The sequence below is a fragment of the Prionailurus bengalensis genome, chromosome E4 (assembly GCF_016509475.1).
Source record: "Prionailurus bengalensis isolate Pbe53 chromosome E4, Fcat_Pben_1.1_paternal_pri, whole genome shotgun sequence".
Lineage (NCBI taxonomy): Eukaryota > Metazoa > Chordata > Mammalia > Carnivora > Felidae > Prionailurus > Prionailurus bengalensis.
Genome location: NC_057360.1, coordinates 20,962,051 through 20,979,538, shown reverse-complemented (window position 1 = coordinate 20,979,538; position 17,488 = coordinate 20,962,051). Strand labels below are relative to the sequence as shown.

General features: G+C 35.5%; 1 protein-coding gene across 3 annotated transcripts in view; it reads right to left on the bottom strand.

The window, feature by feature from the left end:
- The window catches only part of TDRD5 (tudor domain containing 5), a 110,142-nt gene that overhangs the window by 46,982 nt on the left and 45,672 nt on the right, over window positions 1-17,488 (bottom strand). For all 3 annotated transcript variants that reach the window (XM_043567763.1, XM_043567765.1, XM_043567764.1), the window contains 2 exons: window positions 10,722-10,875; window positions 1,616-1,824 (listed from right to left, as the gene is read on the bottom strand). In XM_043567763.1, coding sequence (XP_043423698.1) covers window positions 1,616-1,824; window positions 10,722-10,875 — 363 coding nt within the window. The remainder of the gene's footprint in view (window positions 1-1,615; window positions 1,825-10,721; window positions 10,876-17,488) is intronic.

The window sequence follows — 17,488 nt, the reverse complement described above, 5'->3', positions numbered from 1 at the left end:
CCACATTGGGCTCAGACCTGAGTGTGGAAGCTGCTTGGGATTCTCCCTCCCCTGCTCTCTCTGATCCTCCCCCATTCACATGCTCACCTGCACTTTCTCTCAAAAACTTAAAAAAATATACATTTTTATATTTTTTAATTTTATTTTTAAAAATTTACATCCAAATCAGTTAGCATATAGTACAACAATGATTTCAGGAGTAGATTCCTTAGTGCCCCTTACCAATTAGCCCATCCCCCCCCCCACAACCCCTCCAGTAACCCTCAGTTTGTTCTCCATATTTATGAGTCTCTTCTGTTTTGTCCCCCTCCCTGTTTTTATATTGTTTCCCTTCCCTTATGTTCATCTGTTTTGTCTCTTAAAGTCCTCATATGAGTGAAGTCATAAGATTTTTGTCTTTCTCTGACTAATTTCACTTGGCATAACATCCTCCAGTTCCATCCACGTAGTTGCAAATGGCAAGATCTCATTGTTTTTGATTGCCGAGTAATACTCCATTCACCATGTCTTCTTTATCCACTCATCCATCGATGGACACTTGGGCTCTTTCCATGCTTTGGCTATTGTTGATAGTGCTGCTGTAAACATTGGGGTGCATGTGTCCCTTCGAAACAGCATATCTGTATCCCTTGGATAAGTACCTAGTAGGGCAATTGCTGGGTCATAGGGTAGTTCTATTTTCAGTTTTTTGAGGACCCTTCATACTGTTTTCCAAGGTGGCTGCACCAGCTTGCATTCCCCCCCCCAAAATTGTTTTAAATAGGGTTTCTCAAACATTTTCATTCTAAAATCTATTATTTTCCTTTAGACTTTTCTCTCACCCTCTATAAAATATGTAGCAGTCTCTTGAAACAAAATGTTTTCCTTCCATGAAAGAAGCCAGTTACAGACGATAGAAGAAGTGTAAGCAATTAATTCCTTAATAACAACAAAATAAGTAACAGAAGATGAGAACACAAAAAAGGAAAATTGTGTGTGGAAACGTAATGAAAAATAAAAAATAAATACACCCTATAATTGAGTACACGAGCAGGGGCAATTTGCAGCAATTATTGAGACATATAGCTAAAACAAAGCTCCTCAAATCTTCCCTCTGAAGCCCTTAAGGGTTTTCCAGCCCACATTTTCAAAAACATGGACAGACCATTGGCTTTATCATCCTGAGAAAACTGGCAAGTCTTCAAACCCATCTGAAAACTTTAAAATGAGAGTTGAAAGTTAGTTATACAAAAGATCGAAAATAAGAATAAATGCTGTATAAGGTGATTTCAGACCAAAACTCTGCTCTCTTCTAAAAAATCATGCATCTTGAAACAAGATTTTCCTGAATAGAATTTTGATGTAAGGAAATACTCATTTAGGGGTGCCTGTGTGGCTCAGTCACTTAAGTGTCTAACTTCAGCTCAGGTCATGATCTCATGGTTAGTGAGTTTGAGCCCATTAGGCTCTTTGCTGTCAGCACAGAGCCCACTTCGGATCCTCTGTCCTCTCTTTCTGCCCCTCCCCCACTTTCTCTCTTTCTCAAAAATAAATAAAACATTAAAAAAAGAAATATTCATTTAGTTACTTTCCATAATGCTGATCTCCAGTGTACAAAGTCTTTACACCTACTCACCAGCTGTAAAGGCTTTACCACCAGATTAGGCTTTTTGCAAATCTTCTTTTCTGGCTCTTTAGGGTTTTTAGGAAGACAATCCCAGGCAGTCTCCTTGATAGCAGCAGTAGACAGTGAATTTCTAGGGGGGCTGGAGACACAAGCTTTGACTTCTATTTTCTTATCTGATTGAACTAAACATGAATTTTTGACTGATGAAATGGGTTCATCTGAAAAAATCAACAGAGTAGCCTGTGGATAGCCATTATAGTAATTTGTCTAACTGTTACAAAGCACATTCTATGGCCCAGGCACTGGGCAAATAATGACAAATGAGAGATACAAACCTAACTTTATAGACCTTTCAGTATGGAGAAACGAAATGAAGTTCTAGATGGGAACAAATCTTAAATTACTTACATTGGCAGGGAAAGGGCAAGTTTCTTGAACTTTGGTTAAAGGTTTTGTTTTTCAATATCCTGATTTCAGTTTACTTCCCGCTCAACTTTCGCAGTGAATATGCATAGTTACTTAATGTATTAATGTGACTACTGAATATCCCATAATATAATGCCTTAATTTTTAGGGGATTACCAAATCAATCACATATTGTGTTCAAATTTACATGTGTATGATGATTTTAAGACTGACACCTTAAAACAGACCCAGATAGACTTAAAACCATAGTGGCTCCTACAGAAAAACTAGTAAGTGCACAAAGATGGAGGTACAAGAATGTTTATCACTGTATCTTTTATAATGACAAAAATAAATACACTCTATATGTCTGTCAACAGGAGACTAAATCAATTATAATACAGTCACATAAAAGAATTGTATGTAGTTAAAAAGGATGAAATAAACTTACATATGCTGATATGGAAAAAACATCCATAACATACGAAGTATAAAAAGAACTTATATATATATATACAGAACACTATCTTACGCAAGAAAATTCTACATGTAATGAATAACTATGGCATTATACAAGAGGTCCAGAAAAAGACCTATTAAAATAATTACTAGTTACCAATCTACCTTACTGGAATTTTTAAACAAATACTGCTTTTATAATTTTTTTAAAAATCTATGTATGCTTACATATTCATTGAAAAAAATCTCAAAGACCAATAAAAATTCTAACAGATTTTTTCAGGGAAGTAAAATGATGGGAAATATTCACTTTCAACTTATTAAAATAACATGAGTTATTTACACATTATTTATAACTCATGTTATTTTAATCAGAAAAATCAACAAAGTGGGTATGTTTATATCAAAGATACATTGATATTCTGGAAAAAAGTTGCGATCCATCAAAACCACTTTTAGAAGCTTATAAAAATACAAGGACAGTTGACCCTGAACACTGCAGCATTTAGGGGCATCAACCCCCAATGCAGTCAAAAATCGCATATAACTTTTGATTCCCCCAAAATTTAACTACTAGAGCCTACTGCTGACCAGAAGCCTTACTGATAATATAAATAGTTGATTAACATATATTTTATGTATGTATTATATACTATATTCTTTTTTCCCTCCATTACAGTTTATTTTTTTTTTATTTTATATATGAAATTTATTGTCAAATTGGTTTCCATACAACACCCAGTGCTCATCCCAACAGGTGCCCTCCTCAATGCCCATTCTTAGAATAAAGTAAGCCAGAGAAAAGAAAATGTTAAGAAAATCATAAGGAAGAGAAATTACATTTACAATATTATACTGATTTTACCATAAAAAATCCACATATAAGTGGACCTATGCAACTCAAACCCATGTTATTTAAGAGTCAACTGTACCTTACACTACTATAATTTGGCAACATGTTACCACTGAGGGAACAAAATAAAGAATACACGGAACCTCCCTGTATTAGTTTTTAACGGTATATAAGCCTACAATACTCTCAATAAAAATTTCAAAAGAAAAACCCAAAAAAACAAAAATCAAGTGCCTTAAATGCAGTGTGGTATCCTGAAGTAGATCCAGAAACAGAAAAAGAACAATTGTGAGAAAGCTGGTAAAACCTAAATAAAATCTACAGTTTAGCTAATAATAATATATCAGAATTTCTTAGTTTTGATAAACGTATCATAGTAATTAATGTAAGATGTTAATATTAGATGGATGAAAGGCACAAGAGAATCTATAATACCTTTGCAACTTTTCTGTAAACCTAAGATAATTTTTAGTTTTAGGTTTGAAAAAGTTTGTTTAAAAAACAAATACATGTGCTAGGTTCCAATGCACACCCATTTATCAAAAATGTCCTTGTATTTCTTAAAAGCTTTCTGATACACAGCCAGAGTTAACAACCGCTGATCTAGCACTTCCCCATCAGATCACTGTTTCAGAAAACTGGTTTCTTCAAAGTTATAGAAAAATCTGGATAATGAAGAAAGTATATTTTAAAAAGTCAGATAGATGGTCTTTATTAATAATACCGATTAGCCTTATTACAATAAGTATCACCAGAAAGGTCATCATATACAAAATGCTTTCAAGGCTAATGTGTAATCTGTCTGGTTCATATGCTTACAATAAAGAATATTACATAATCATGCTTTATTTTCCTTGTCCTTACAAAGACAATTAAAAATCAGGTTAGCATCTCCCAGGATACTCCAGGCCCATACCCACTTCAGCTACAGACAACTCACCGGGGCACCCACTATGCAGAGCGCTCTGGGAACTCCCAACCCACACTCATTTCAGCTCCAACTGTCTCTCCAGAATACCCCCTGTATGAAGAGCACCAGGATCCCCTGGTGTGTACCTGCTTCAGCTCCAGCCATACCACCAGGGTAGTCCCAGCACAAAGTGCCATGGGACACCCAGCCTGTACCTGCTAAAGATTAAGCCAGCCAGCCAAAGCTGCCACACACACACAGTCTACATAGAGGATGTTCCGCATAAGGCAATTCCTTCAAGTCTAGGAGAAGTAGTTGTTCCACCTAATTCATAGGAAAACACAGAGCGTCAAATAAAATGAGACAGAATAACATACTTCAAATCAAAGAACAAGACAAAACCTCAAAAAAGAACTCAACAAAATGGAGATAAGCAAACTATCTTATAAATTCAAGATAATGATCATAAAGATGCTCACCTGACTTCAGAGAAGAGTGCATAAACTCAGTGAAACTTCAACAAACAGATAATATAAAAAAGAGCCAATCAGAGCTGAAGAATACAGTAAATGAAATGCAAAATACTCTAGAGGGAATCAACAGCATATCAGAGGATGCAGAAGAATGGATCAGTGATATGGAAAACAGTAATAGAAAGCACCCACACTAAACAGAAAAATGTTTTTTCAAATGAGGATAAGTTTAAGAGAACTCAGAGAAGTTTAAGAGATCTCTTGGACAATATCCAGCATTCTAACATTCATATTATAGGGGTCCCAAAGAGAGAGAGAGACAGAGAGAGAGAGACAGAGAGAGAGAGACAGAGAGAGACAGCACACACACAGGCGCACAGAAAAATAACTTGAAAAAATAATAGCTGAAAACTTCCTTGACCTGGAGAAGAAAACAGACATCCAAGTCCAGGAATCACAGAGAACCCCAAACAAGGACGCAAAGAGGTCCACATTAGTTAAAATGTCAAAAATTAAAGATAAAGAGAAAATCTAAAAAGTAGCAAAAGAAAAGCAACAAGTCATGTACAAGGGAAACCCCATAGGAGTATCAGCTCTGATGGGAATGGCATGGTATATTCAAACTGATGAAAGGAAAAAAAAACAGTAACAAAGAATATTCTGCCCAGCAAGGTTATCATTCAGAATTTAATAAGAACTAGTTTCCCAGCAAACAAAAGTTCATCATCACCAAAACAGACTTACAAGCAATGTTCACAAGACTTCTTTAAGTGGAAAGGAAAAGACCATAATTAGAAGAAAATTATAAAAAGAAAAAAGTTCACAAGTAAAAGCAAACGGAGAGTAGTAAATCAATCTCTTATAAAACTAGTATGAAGGTTAAAAGACAGAAGTAGTAAAATCAATGTTATCTAAAAAATTAGTTAAGGGCCTCATGAAATAAAAAGATACAAAATATGATATACACAAAACAAAAATGTCTATTTTTAGAATGTGTTCAAACTTACCATCAACTAAAAATATAAAATAGACTGCTACATACACAGGTTGTTATATATGAGCCTCATGGTAATCACTAAACAAAAACCTCTACCAGATACACAAAAAATAAGGAGAAAGGAATCCAAGCATAACACTGAAGGAGGTCATCACAAGGAGAGAGAGAAAAGAAAAACAGAAAACTATAAAAACAACCAGAAAACAAAAACAAAATGGCAGTAAGTACATACTTAACCAATAATTACTTTAAATGTAAATGCACTAACTGCTCCAAAAGACAAGGGTGACTGAATGGATTAAAAAAAAAAAAAAAAAAAAGACATCTATAGCTGCCCATAAGAGACTCACTCCAAGCCTAAAGACCTGCAGACTGAAAGTGAAGACCTGGAAAAACTTATACCATGCAAATGGAAGCAAAAAAAAAAAAAAAAAAAAAAATTTTAAAGCCAGTGTAGCAATACATCAGATAAAATGGACTTTAAAATAAAGACTGTAATGAGACAAATAAGGGCAGTGTATAATGTTAAAAAGATCAATCCAACAAGAAAACAGAGCCATTGTAAGTATCTACACACCCAACACAGGAGCACCTAAATAAGCAAATATGAAAAGACACAAAGGGAGAAACTGATATTAACACAGTAATAGTAGGGGACTTTATCAGCTCACTTACATCAATGATCAGATCATTCAAACACAAAATCAATAAGGAAGCAATGGCTTTGAACAACACATTAAACCAGATAGACTTAATATATACAGAACATTCCATCCAAAAACAGAATATACATTCTTTTCAAGTTTTTTCCTTCTCTATATCACGTTAAGCCACACAACAAGACTCAATAAATTTAAGAAAACTGAAATCATATAAAGCATCTTTTCCAAACACAACAGTATGAAACTGGAAATCAACTACAAACAAGACTGCAAAAAACACCAAAACATGGAGGCCAAACAACATGCTATTAACCAAAAAAAATCAATGAAGTAATTAAATAGGAAATAAAAAAAAACAAAGACAAATGAAAATGAAAATATAATGGGGCGCCTGAGTGGCTCAGTCGGTTGGGCGTCCGACTTCGGCTCAGGTCAGGATCTCGCGATCCGTGAGTTCGAGCCCCGCGTCAGGCTCTGTGCTGACAGCTCAGAGCCTGGAGCCTGTTTCCGATTCTGTGTCTCCCTCTCTCTCTGCCCCTCCCCCATTCATGCTCTGTCTCTCTCTGTCTCAAAAATGAATAAACGTTAAAAAAAATTTTTTTTTTAAAGAAAATGAAAATATAATGGTCCAAAATCTTTGGGATGTAGCAAAAGCAGCTTTAAGAGGGAAGTTTATAGGGATACGGCCCTATCTCAAGAAACAAGAAAAATTTCAAGTAAACAATTATTCTTACATCTTAAGGAACTAGGAAAAGAATAAACAATGCCCAAAGTTAGTAAAAGGAAGGAAATAATGAAGATGAGAACAGAAATAAATGAAATGGAGACTAAAAAGTAACAGAGTAGATGAATAATGAAAGCAAGGGGGGCCTGGGTGGCTCAGTCGGTTAAGTCTCTGACTTTGGCTCAGGTCATGATCTCACAGTTTGTGAGTTCAAGCCCTGTGTCGGGCTCTGTGCTGACAGCTCAGAGCCTGGAGCGTGTTTCAGATTCTGTGTCTCCCTCTCTCTCTGACCCTCCCTGTTCATGCTCTGTCTCTGTCTCAAAAATAAATAAACATTAAAAAAAAATAATAATGAAACCAAGAGCTGGTTCTTTGAAAAGAGAAACAAAATTGATAAATCTTTAGCCAGATTCACCAAGGGAAAAAATGAGGTTTCAAACAAATAACATCAGAATGAAACACAAAACAACCAACATCACAGAAATACAAAGGATTATAAGAGAACACTACAAAAAAATTATATACCAACAAATTGGACAACCAATGGACCATTAGAAGAAATGGATGAATTAACTAAATCAGAAAGAAACAGAATATATCAACAGACCAATTATTAGTAACAGAACTGAATAGGTAATCAAAAAACTCCCAACAAATGAAAATCCAGGACTGGATGGCTTCACAGGTGAAGTCTATCAAACATTTAAATAATTAACAGCCACTCTTTCGAACTGTGGCAAAAATAAAAGACGAAGGAGAGCTTCCATATTCATTCAATGAGCAAGCATTGCTCTGAAACCAAAACCAAAGACATTACAAAAAAGACAGAAAGACACACAGAAAGTGGGGGGGGGGGGGGGGGGGGGGAGAGTGAGAAAACTACAGGTTAATATCCCTGATGAACATACAATGCAAAAATCCTCAACAAAATATTAGCAAACCAAATTCAACAATATATTAAAAGGATTATTCACCACAATCAAGTGGTGGGATTTACTCCAGGAACGGAAGAGTGTTTCAATATCCACAAATCAATCAACTTTATATATCACATTAACAAAATGAAGAGATAAAAACCATATGGTCATCTCAACAGATGCAGAAAAAGCATTTGACAAAATCTGACATCTGTTCATGATAAATTCTCAACAAAGTGTATATAGAGGGACATAATTCAATATAATAAAGGCCATATATGACAAACCCACAGCTAACATCAAAATCAATGGTGAAAAACTGAAAGATTTCCTCTCAGGAACAAAAGAAGAATGTCTACTCTTGTCATTTTTATTTAACATAGTACTGGAAGTCCCACCTACAGCAATCAGAAAAGAAAAAGGCATCCAAATTGATTATGAAGAAATATAACTGTCTCTACTCACAGATGACATGATACTATATATACGACACCTTTAAAACTCCACCAAAAATCTATTAGAATAAATGAATTCAGTAAAGTTGCAGGATACAAAATTAATATACAGAAATCTGCTGCATTTCTATACCATAATGAAGTAAGCTGAAACAAATTAAGAAAATGGTCCCATTTACAACTACACCAAAAAGAACAGAATACCTTGGAATAAATTTAACCAAGTGAAAGTTCTGTACTGTGAAAACTATAAAACACTGATGAAAGAAAATGAAGATGACACAAATGAAAAGATATACCATCCTCATGAATTAGAAGAACCAATATTGTTAAAACATCCATACTACCCAAAGCAATCTACAAATTCAATCCAATTCTCATCAAAATACCAATAGGACTTTTCACAGAACTAAACAAACAATTCTAAAATTTATGCAGAACTACAAAAGACTCTAAATAGCCAAAGCAATCTTGAAAAAGAACAAACCCAGAGGTATCACAATCCCAATTTCAAGACATACCACAAAGCTATGGTAATCAAGAGTATGGTACTGGCACAAAAGCAGACACACAGAGCAAGAGAAGAGAGAGCCTAGAAATAAACCCATGCTTACATGGTCAATTAATCTATGACATAGGAGGTAACAATATACAATGGGGAAAAGACAGTCTCTTCGTGCAAAAGAATGAAAATGGACCACTTACACCAAACACAAAAATAAACTCAAGACAGATTAAACACCTAAATATGAGACCTGAAGCCATAAAGCTCCTCAAAGAAAACATATGCAGTAATCTCTTGGACATCAGCCTTAGCAATGTATTTATGAATATGTTTTCTCAGACAAGTGAAACAAAAGCACAAATAAAATATTGGGACTACATCAAACTAAAAACCTTTTGCACAACAAAGGAAACTATCAGCAAAACAATAAGGCAATCTCCTGGATGGGAGAATACATTTGCAAATGATATATCCAATAAGGGATTCATACCCAAAATACACAGAGAACTTCTACAATCCAATACCAAGAAAACACAGAACCCAAAAAAAATGGGCAGAAGATCTTAATAGACATTTTTCCAAAGGCAACATACAGGTAGCCAACAGACACATAAAAAGATGTTGACTGTCAGTAATCATCAGAGAAATGCAAAACCAAAACCACAGTAAGACATCACCTTATGCCTTTCAGAATGGCTAATATCAAGACAAGAAATAGACAAGTGTTGGCAAGGATGTGAAGAGAGAACCCTTGTGCACTGTTGGTGGGAATGTAAATTGGTGCAACCACTGTGAAAAACACTGTAAAGTTACCTTAAAAAAATGAAAAATAAAAATAACATATGATCCAGTATTCCACTACTGGGTTATTTGCCACCCCCCCCCCAAAAAAATGAAAACACTAATTAAAAAAGATATATGCTGGGCATCTGGGTGGCTCAGTCAGTTGAGCCTCCGACTTTGGCTCAAGTCATGATCTCGTGGTTTGTGAGTTCGAGCCCCATATCAGGCTCTGTGCTGACAGCTCAGAGCCTGAAGCCTGCTTTGGATTCTGTGCCTCCCTCTCTCTCTGCCCCTCCCCCCGTTCATGCTCTGTCTCTGTCTCTCAAAGATGAATAAATGTTAAAAAAAATTTTTTTAAAAGACATATGCAACCCTATCTTTACTGCAGTATTATTTACAGTTGCCAAGTTATGTAAGCAACCTAAGTGTCCATCGATAGATGAATGGATAAAGATGTAGTATATATAGAATGGAATATTACTCAGCTATAAAAAGAATGAAATCTTGCCATTTGTGACAACAGGGATGAACCTAGAGGATATTAGGCTAAGTAAAACAAGTCAGACAGAGAAAGACAAATACTGCATGATTTCATTTATATGTGGAATCTAAACACCAAAACAAACAAAAATGGAAACAGAATCATAAATACAGAGAACTGGTAGTTGCCAGAGGGGAGGATAACAGGGGAGGAGCAAAACGGGTGATAGGTATTAAGAGGTACAAACCTCCAGTTATAAAATAAGTAAGTCACAGAAATGAAATATACAGCATAGGGAATATAGCCAATAATATTGTGATAATATTGTATAGTGACAGATGGTAACTACATTCATCATGGTGAGCACAGCAAAATGTATGAAATTGTCAAAACACTATGTTGTACCCCTGAAACTAATATAAATGGATGTTAACTATACTTCAATTTAAAAAGAAAAAATCAGGTTTGCATCATATTGTGATTCAACTCACCAGGTGGGAGTGGCTTCATATCAGCATCAAACACCAGTAAGTCTTGTTCTCCTTCCCTGAACTCAACACGCAGAATGTCACTAAGAGCTCCAACGAGTTCTGTCACATTTAAGAAGCCCAATTTTTTTGGTGAAAGTTGCTCTTTAAAGATTATCTGTCACAAAAGAAACAAAAATAACATAAAACATTAGATAAATGGAATACAATATATACAGATACATACACAAATTAAAACAATGTCTTAACTTTGGTTTAGTCAGGGGCGCCTGGGTGGCTCAGTCAGTTGAGCATCCGACTTCGGCTCAGGTCATGACCTCACAGTCTGTGAGTTCGAGCCCCACATCGGGGTCTGTGCTGATGGCTCAGAGCCTGGAGCCTGCTTCGGATTCTGTGTCTCCCTCTCTCTCTGCCCCTCCCCTGATCATGCTCTGTCTCTGTCTCAAAAACAAATAAAAACATTAAGAAAAAAAAATTTTTTTTTAATTTTGGTTTAGTCAAACTAAATTTGTAAGGGTCAGCAATCTCAGGTATTAAAGGCTTGTTTCCATATAGGTATAATCCAAACCTAGAGACCTACAACATAAAGCTTCCAGGCCAGTTTCAACTTCCTTTTAAAGTATATGGTGGGGCACCTGGGTGGCTCTGTCAATTAAGCCTCTAAATCCTGATTACGGCTCAGGTCATGATCTAACAGTTTCATGAGTTTGAGCCCCATGTTGGGCTCTGCACTGACAGTGTGAAGCCTGCTTGGGATTCTCTCTCTCCCTCTTCCCTTCCTCTGCTTGCTGTCTCTCTCAAAATAAATAAATAAACTTTATAAATAAATATAGTATGTGGTACAATGAAGTGAAAATCAGGGTACTTTTTACCTCCTGTTCTTAACAATGTCTAATTATAAAGCAAAAGAATAAAGGGCGGTACACAAAATACAAAAGTCATAATAAAACTTGATATTTCTCAGTTTTGAAAGTATTCACTACCATTTTCAACATGCAATAAAGTAATATGATTTTAAAATATTTCCTTAAAATTCTAGGATTTCACCCTAGAAGCTGAGATGACTAAGCAGGTATCAGTGTTATCACCCACAATATTGTTTCTCTTGCCTTAGGAAAAAATTACACCAAATAAAAAAATGTATATACAGGGTATATACTAAATGTTTGGTTTAAACTGCACAGTAAATTGGCAGTTTGCCCTTTTTAGTAAGATCTCCTATTAAATTGTTCAAATTCTTGGAGCATCTGGGTGGCTCAGTCAACTGAGCAACTGACTCTTGATTTCAGCTCAGATAATGATCTCATGGTTCATGAGTTTGAGCACCACACAGGGTTCTGCACACCCTCCCTCTGCCTCTCCCTCTCTCTCCCCTATTCTCAGGCTCCCTCTAAAGAGAAAAAAATGTTCAAATTGTCAAACTTTTGTCTCCCTAACCAAGGTAAAGCAGTTGAGCTATTCATAGTTCTTTTTCTGTTCCTCCAACTTCGAGTAGGAAATAAACTTTCTCTGACTTAATAACCTTAGGGAAAAATCAATAGAAACACAGAAAGCAAACCCTCTAAAAGAATGGACCTCCAATAGAGGATGAGACAGCTGTATACCTTCTTGTTGATGGATGCTGAGACCCAACTCTACTCTTTTATGACTTCTCCCAAAACACTTGAAAAATGAGGGCCCAGCATCAGCCAAGTCATGGTTTTAAACGGTCATTAATATCACCTCTATAACCAATCGTGAAAATACCAAGAGAGAAAGGCTTGGTAGAAGACAGGGGACACGTAATGGTAAATGACACTGTATCTCTACTTTTTTTTAAAGTTTATTTATTTTGAGGGAGAGTATGTACACAGCGGAGGGGCAGAGAGAGAATCCCAAGCAGGCTCTGCACTGTCAGCACAGAGCCTGACAGAGGGCTTGAACTCACAAACCATGACATTATGACCTGAGCCAAAATCAAAAGTCCAACACTTGACTGACTAAGCCACCCACACAACCTTTATGTCTCTACTTCTTTGCACATTACATATTATGACTTCTTTACCTTTTATGTTCATTAGTCTCTTTAATGGTTTCTTTACCTTGTCTGTAAGTACCTAGTACTATGAACATGCAAGTCAGTCAAATACAAGACTAGGATGGAAAGGATTTTATTACTTTTTTAATACATGATATTTAGAAGGTTCAAAAAAAACATACAGCAAAAACTAAGTCTCTGGCCCACTCCCAACCCTCAGTGGTCCAGGAGATCACTTCCCTGGAGGTAACCATTATTACCAGTTTCTTGCACAAACCAAAATCACCAGTTTCTTAGGCAACTTTCTAGAAATCGTCAAAACATGAACATCATGTTTCAACATATATTTATTGTGCCCATTTTTGCTTTCAGTTAATACAGAGAGAATTCCATATCAGTACATGAAAAATTGAGTTTTGCTTTGTGATTCTGAAAATCAGTTTTAGTAAGTTGGTTCTGTCCACTGATTGGTATGTCAGATATATTTTTTCCTAATTTCTTTGTTATGCCTCCAGGTTGATACAGACTCCCAACCATAAGCAAGGAAGAATTGATGTATTTCTACTCCCACTTTCCTTGATTTCTCTCTTCCATCTCCAATTTTAGCTATATTATTTCTTCCATAGAGTTTATATTTATGCCTTCAAATATATGAATATTTCCTATTAACCTGATTTCATTTCCTCACTGTGTGGATTTTGCAGATGACATACTCATAGCGCAAACACTATTTTCTGCAAACTGACAGCTAGATCCAAAGGCTTGGTCAGACTCCTGCTCCATGACTGTAAGTGATGCTGTATTTATGAAGAGGCATGTAACGTCTAGCTGTCTCTTTTTTGATGGTGTTAGTAGCCATTCCTGGTCAATGCCTAGATCCACTATTTTACTAAGAGAAATTGTAGAGTCAAATTGTATCAATTCTTTTTTGTTATTTAGTTGGAACATTTTATAGAGATATGCTCCACTCATCTGCTGCTTGGTTACCCAGTCATACCAGATTATTTGGAAAACAGGGATAAGTGATTGGCTCCTTCTTTTAATCTTTTTTCAAGAAAATAAATTGGTACTCTATCATCCTCCAAGATAAACAATTAGTTTTTAATATCAGAGCAACTCAAAGAGTTAAACATACTTGGTGGGTTTCAAAAACACTGCAAGTATTACCATTATTGAAACCTCAACTAACTCAAGTGGATTCCTAAGCCATCCTGATGTGAACCTAGTCATTAATAAGCTTCCTTGCTAGTCTGGAATGACAAGACATTCCAGATTCTGCATATGCAACTAGACTATGTACACAATAAAAATTATCCCATAATTAATCCCATATATTCCATAATTATTCAATGCTCTATACAATACACAAGTCTCAAAATTGAATAACAGTACTAACATCAATACCATTAATAAAAGCAATCAAACTTTTTTGCCTGTGCTGACCCCTTCTCTTTCTACCATTTTGTGTAATTGTTCTTTATCTACATTGTCAGAGTATATAGCCATTATATATTCTCTCATTTCTAACTCTCATTTGGTCTTAGTTTTATAAGTAACACAGATTAGTTCTTCTGTTGGTATCACTCAACATTTCTGGTTATCTGAAGTTCATTGTCCGGTAGACTCCTTGAGAAGGGCTCATCAGAACAACAGTTCTTAAATTCTTACATGGTGATAATAGCTTCATTGGCTTTCTATAGTTCAAAGTCAATTTTGCTAGTTATAAAATCCTTGACCTACATTTTGTTTCTTTGAGTATAGGAAATATGTTACTCTCTTTTCTTCTAGTATAAAACACTACTGTGAAAATATCTATAACCTAATTCTGTCTCCCTTATAAGTCACTTGCTCTTTTTGTTTTAGATGCCCAAAGGACTGTTCTTTAAGTCCAGTAATTTTGGTGTGGGTCATTCTGGTCAACATTCTCACATATGTCATGTGTTCTTTCAATATATAGTTTCACATTTTCCATTTCAGTAAAGTTCACTCAAATTACAGTTTTCAGTATTTGTTGTGTTCCATTCTTTGGTTTTATTACTTCTATATTGGCTCTTCTTGGCATGTTTTCAAAATCTGTTACTTTCTCTTAAATCTTTTTCTTTGTTCATTTTTTTCCAGCATTTTCTTATGAAAAATTTCAACCACAACAAAAGGTGAAAGAGTTAGACAGTGAACATCTACCACCTACCATCTACCACAATTATTAGTATTCCACTAAATTTGCTTTATCATCTATCAATCCATCCACCTACCAATCCATCTTATCTTTTTATACATTTCAAAGGAACCTGCCCTTCACCCCAAAATAAGTTAGCATGTACATAATTAGCTGAGTTCAAGATCTGTTCATTTTTTTAAGGTAAAAATTTACATACAGTGAAATGTTTAAAACTTAAGCTTACAATTAAATTAGCTTTGAAAAAGTGAAAGTATTCAAGATCTAGAACATTTCCAACAGTCCAGTAAGTTCTCCCTTTCCCAGAGACAAACAACTCTTTTTCACCACAGATTAACTTTGGCTATTTTGCACTTCAAATGGAACACATCCAATAATACTCCATTGTGTGAGATTTCGCTCCACAGCGTTTCTCAGATTCATCCATGTTGGTTCATGTGTCAGTAGCTTATCTCTTTTTAAAAAAATTTTAACGTTTATTTTTGAGAGACAGTTTTAAAAAATTTTAACGTTTATTTTTGAGAGACAGAGTGCAAGTGGGGGAGGGGCAGAGAGAGAAGGAGACACAGAATCCAAAGGAGTAGCTTATCTCTTAATGTTGAATAAGTATTTCATTGTAGTAGAATGTATCATAATATCTTTATTCATTTTCCCATTGATGAATAATAGCATTTTCAGTTTGGGCTATTAAGCAAGTATAAAGCTGCTATATTATATAGAAGTCTTTGGCGGGAGGGGGGGAGCACAGGCTTTGATTTTTCTTGGGTAAATATCTAAGAGTATAATTCTGGGTCAAAGGGTATATATATAATTATTTTATAAGAAACAGGACATTTTCCAAAGTAATTGCACCATTTTATATTCATACCAAAAATACAAGTTTACCATCATTTGTGCTTTATGCTATTAATCACTCACATATCTACATCTGTAAAGCATTCAAATCTTTATGCAATTTAATGGAGTTGTCTGCCTTTCTGTAATGGAGCTACAGAAGGCTCTTTATGTACTCTAGATTTAAGTCTTTTAGATGATGGTTTTAAGTATTTCTTCCAAGTCTGTAGTCTGTGCCTCTCCCAGAGAGAGTTTTAATAAAGCCTCATTGTCAATTTTCCTTTAAACAATTATTGCTACGTCCTAAGAAAGAAACTCTTATCCAAACCCAGATTGTGAATATGTGTTTTCTTCTAGATGTTTAAATTTTCATTTGGGTCTGTGATGCATCTCAAATTAACTTTTGTACACAGTATGAAGTTGGGGCTGAGGTTCATTTTTTTCCTTTATGGATATTCAGATGTTCCAGAATCATGTGCTGAACAGATTTTCCTTTCCCCACTTAATTCCTTTGACACCTCTGTCAAAAATCATTTGAGTGCATCTGAGTAGATCTCTTCAAGTATACTCATATATGGCTAATCCGTGGGTTTTTCAAGATTTACACATAGCCTTCAGGAATTATAATGGCAAATGTAATGAATCTAGCAATGAATAACAATACTGAGACTTCTCAGCCATAAACGTGTTACAGCTCTCTATTTAAATTCTTCTCTGTAGTAGAGGCTAAAGTCTGGGATTGTGATGCTTCCCGCTTTGGTTTTCTTTTTCAATATTACTTTGGCTATTCAGGGTCTTTTGTGGTTCCATACAAATTTTAGGATTCTTTGTTCAAGCTTTGAGAAGAATGCTGGTGCAATTTTGACTGGGATTGCATTGAATGTGTAAATTGCTTTGGGTAGTATTGACATTTTAACAGTATATTCTTCCAATCCATGAGCATGGAATGTTTTTCCCTTTCTTTGTGTCTTCTTCAATTTCCTTCATAAGTTTTCTATAGTTTTCAGCATACAGATCTTTTACATCTTCGGTTAGGTAACCGATGGAATGGGAGAAGATATTTACAACTGATGTATCAGATAAAGGGTTAGTACCCAAAATCTATAAAGAACTTACCAAACTCAAGACCTGAAAAACAAATAATCCAGTGAAGAAATGGGCAGAAGACATAAACAGACACTTTTCCAAACAAGACATCCAGATGGCAAACAGACACATGAAAAGATGCTCAAGTCAACATCACTCATCATCAGGGAAATACAAATCAAAGCCACACTGAGATACCACCTCACACCAGTCTGAGTGGCTAAAATTAACTCAGGAAACAACAGATGTTGGTGAGGATGTGGAGAAACGGGAACCCTCTCGCACTGCTGGTGGGAATGCAAACTGGTGCAGCCACTCTGGAAAACAGTACAGGGGTTCCTCAAAAAATTAAAAATAGACCTACCCTATGACCCAGCAATTGTACTACCATGAATTTATCCACAGGATACAGGAGTGCTGATTCATAGGGGCACATATACCCCAATGTTTACAGCAGCGCTTTCAACAACAACCAAATTATAGAAGGAGTCTAAATGTCAATCAACTAATGAATGGATATAAAAGATGTGGGTTATATATACAATGGAATACTACTTGGCAATAAGAAAGAATGAAATCATGCCATTTGCAACAACGTGGATGGAACTGGAAGATATTATGCTAAGTGAAATAAGTCAGTCAGAGAAAGACAGGTAT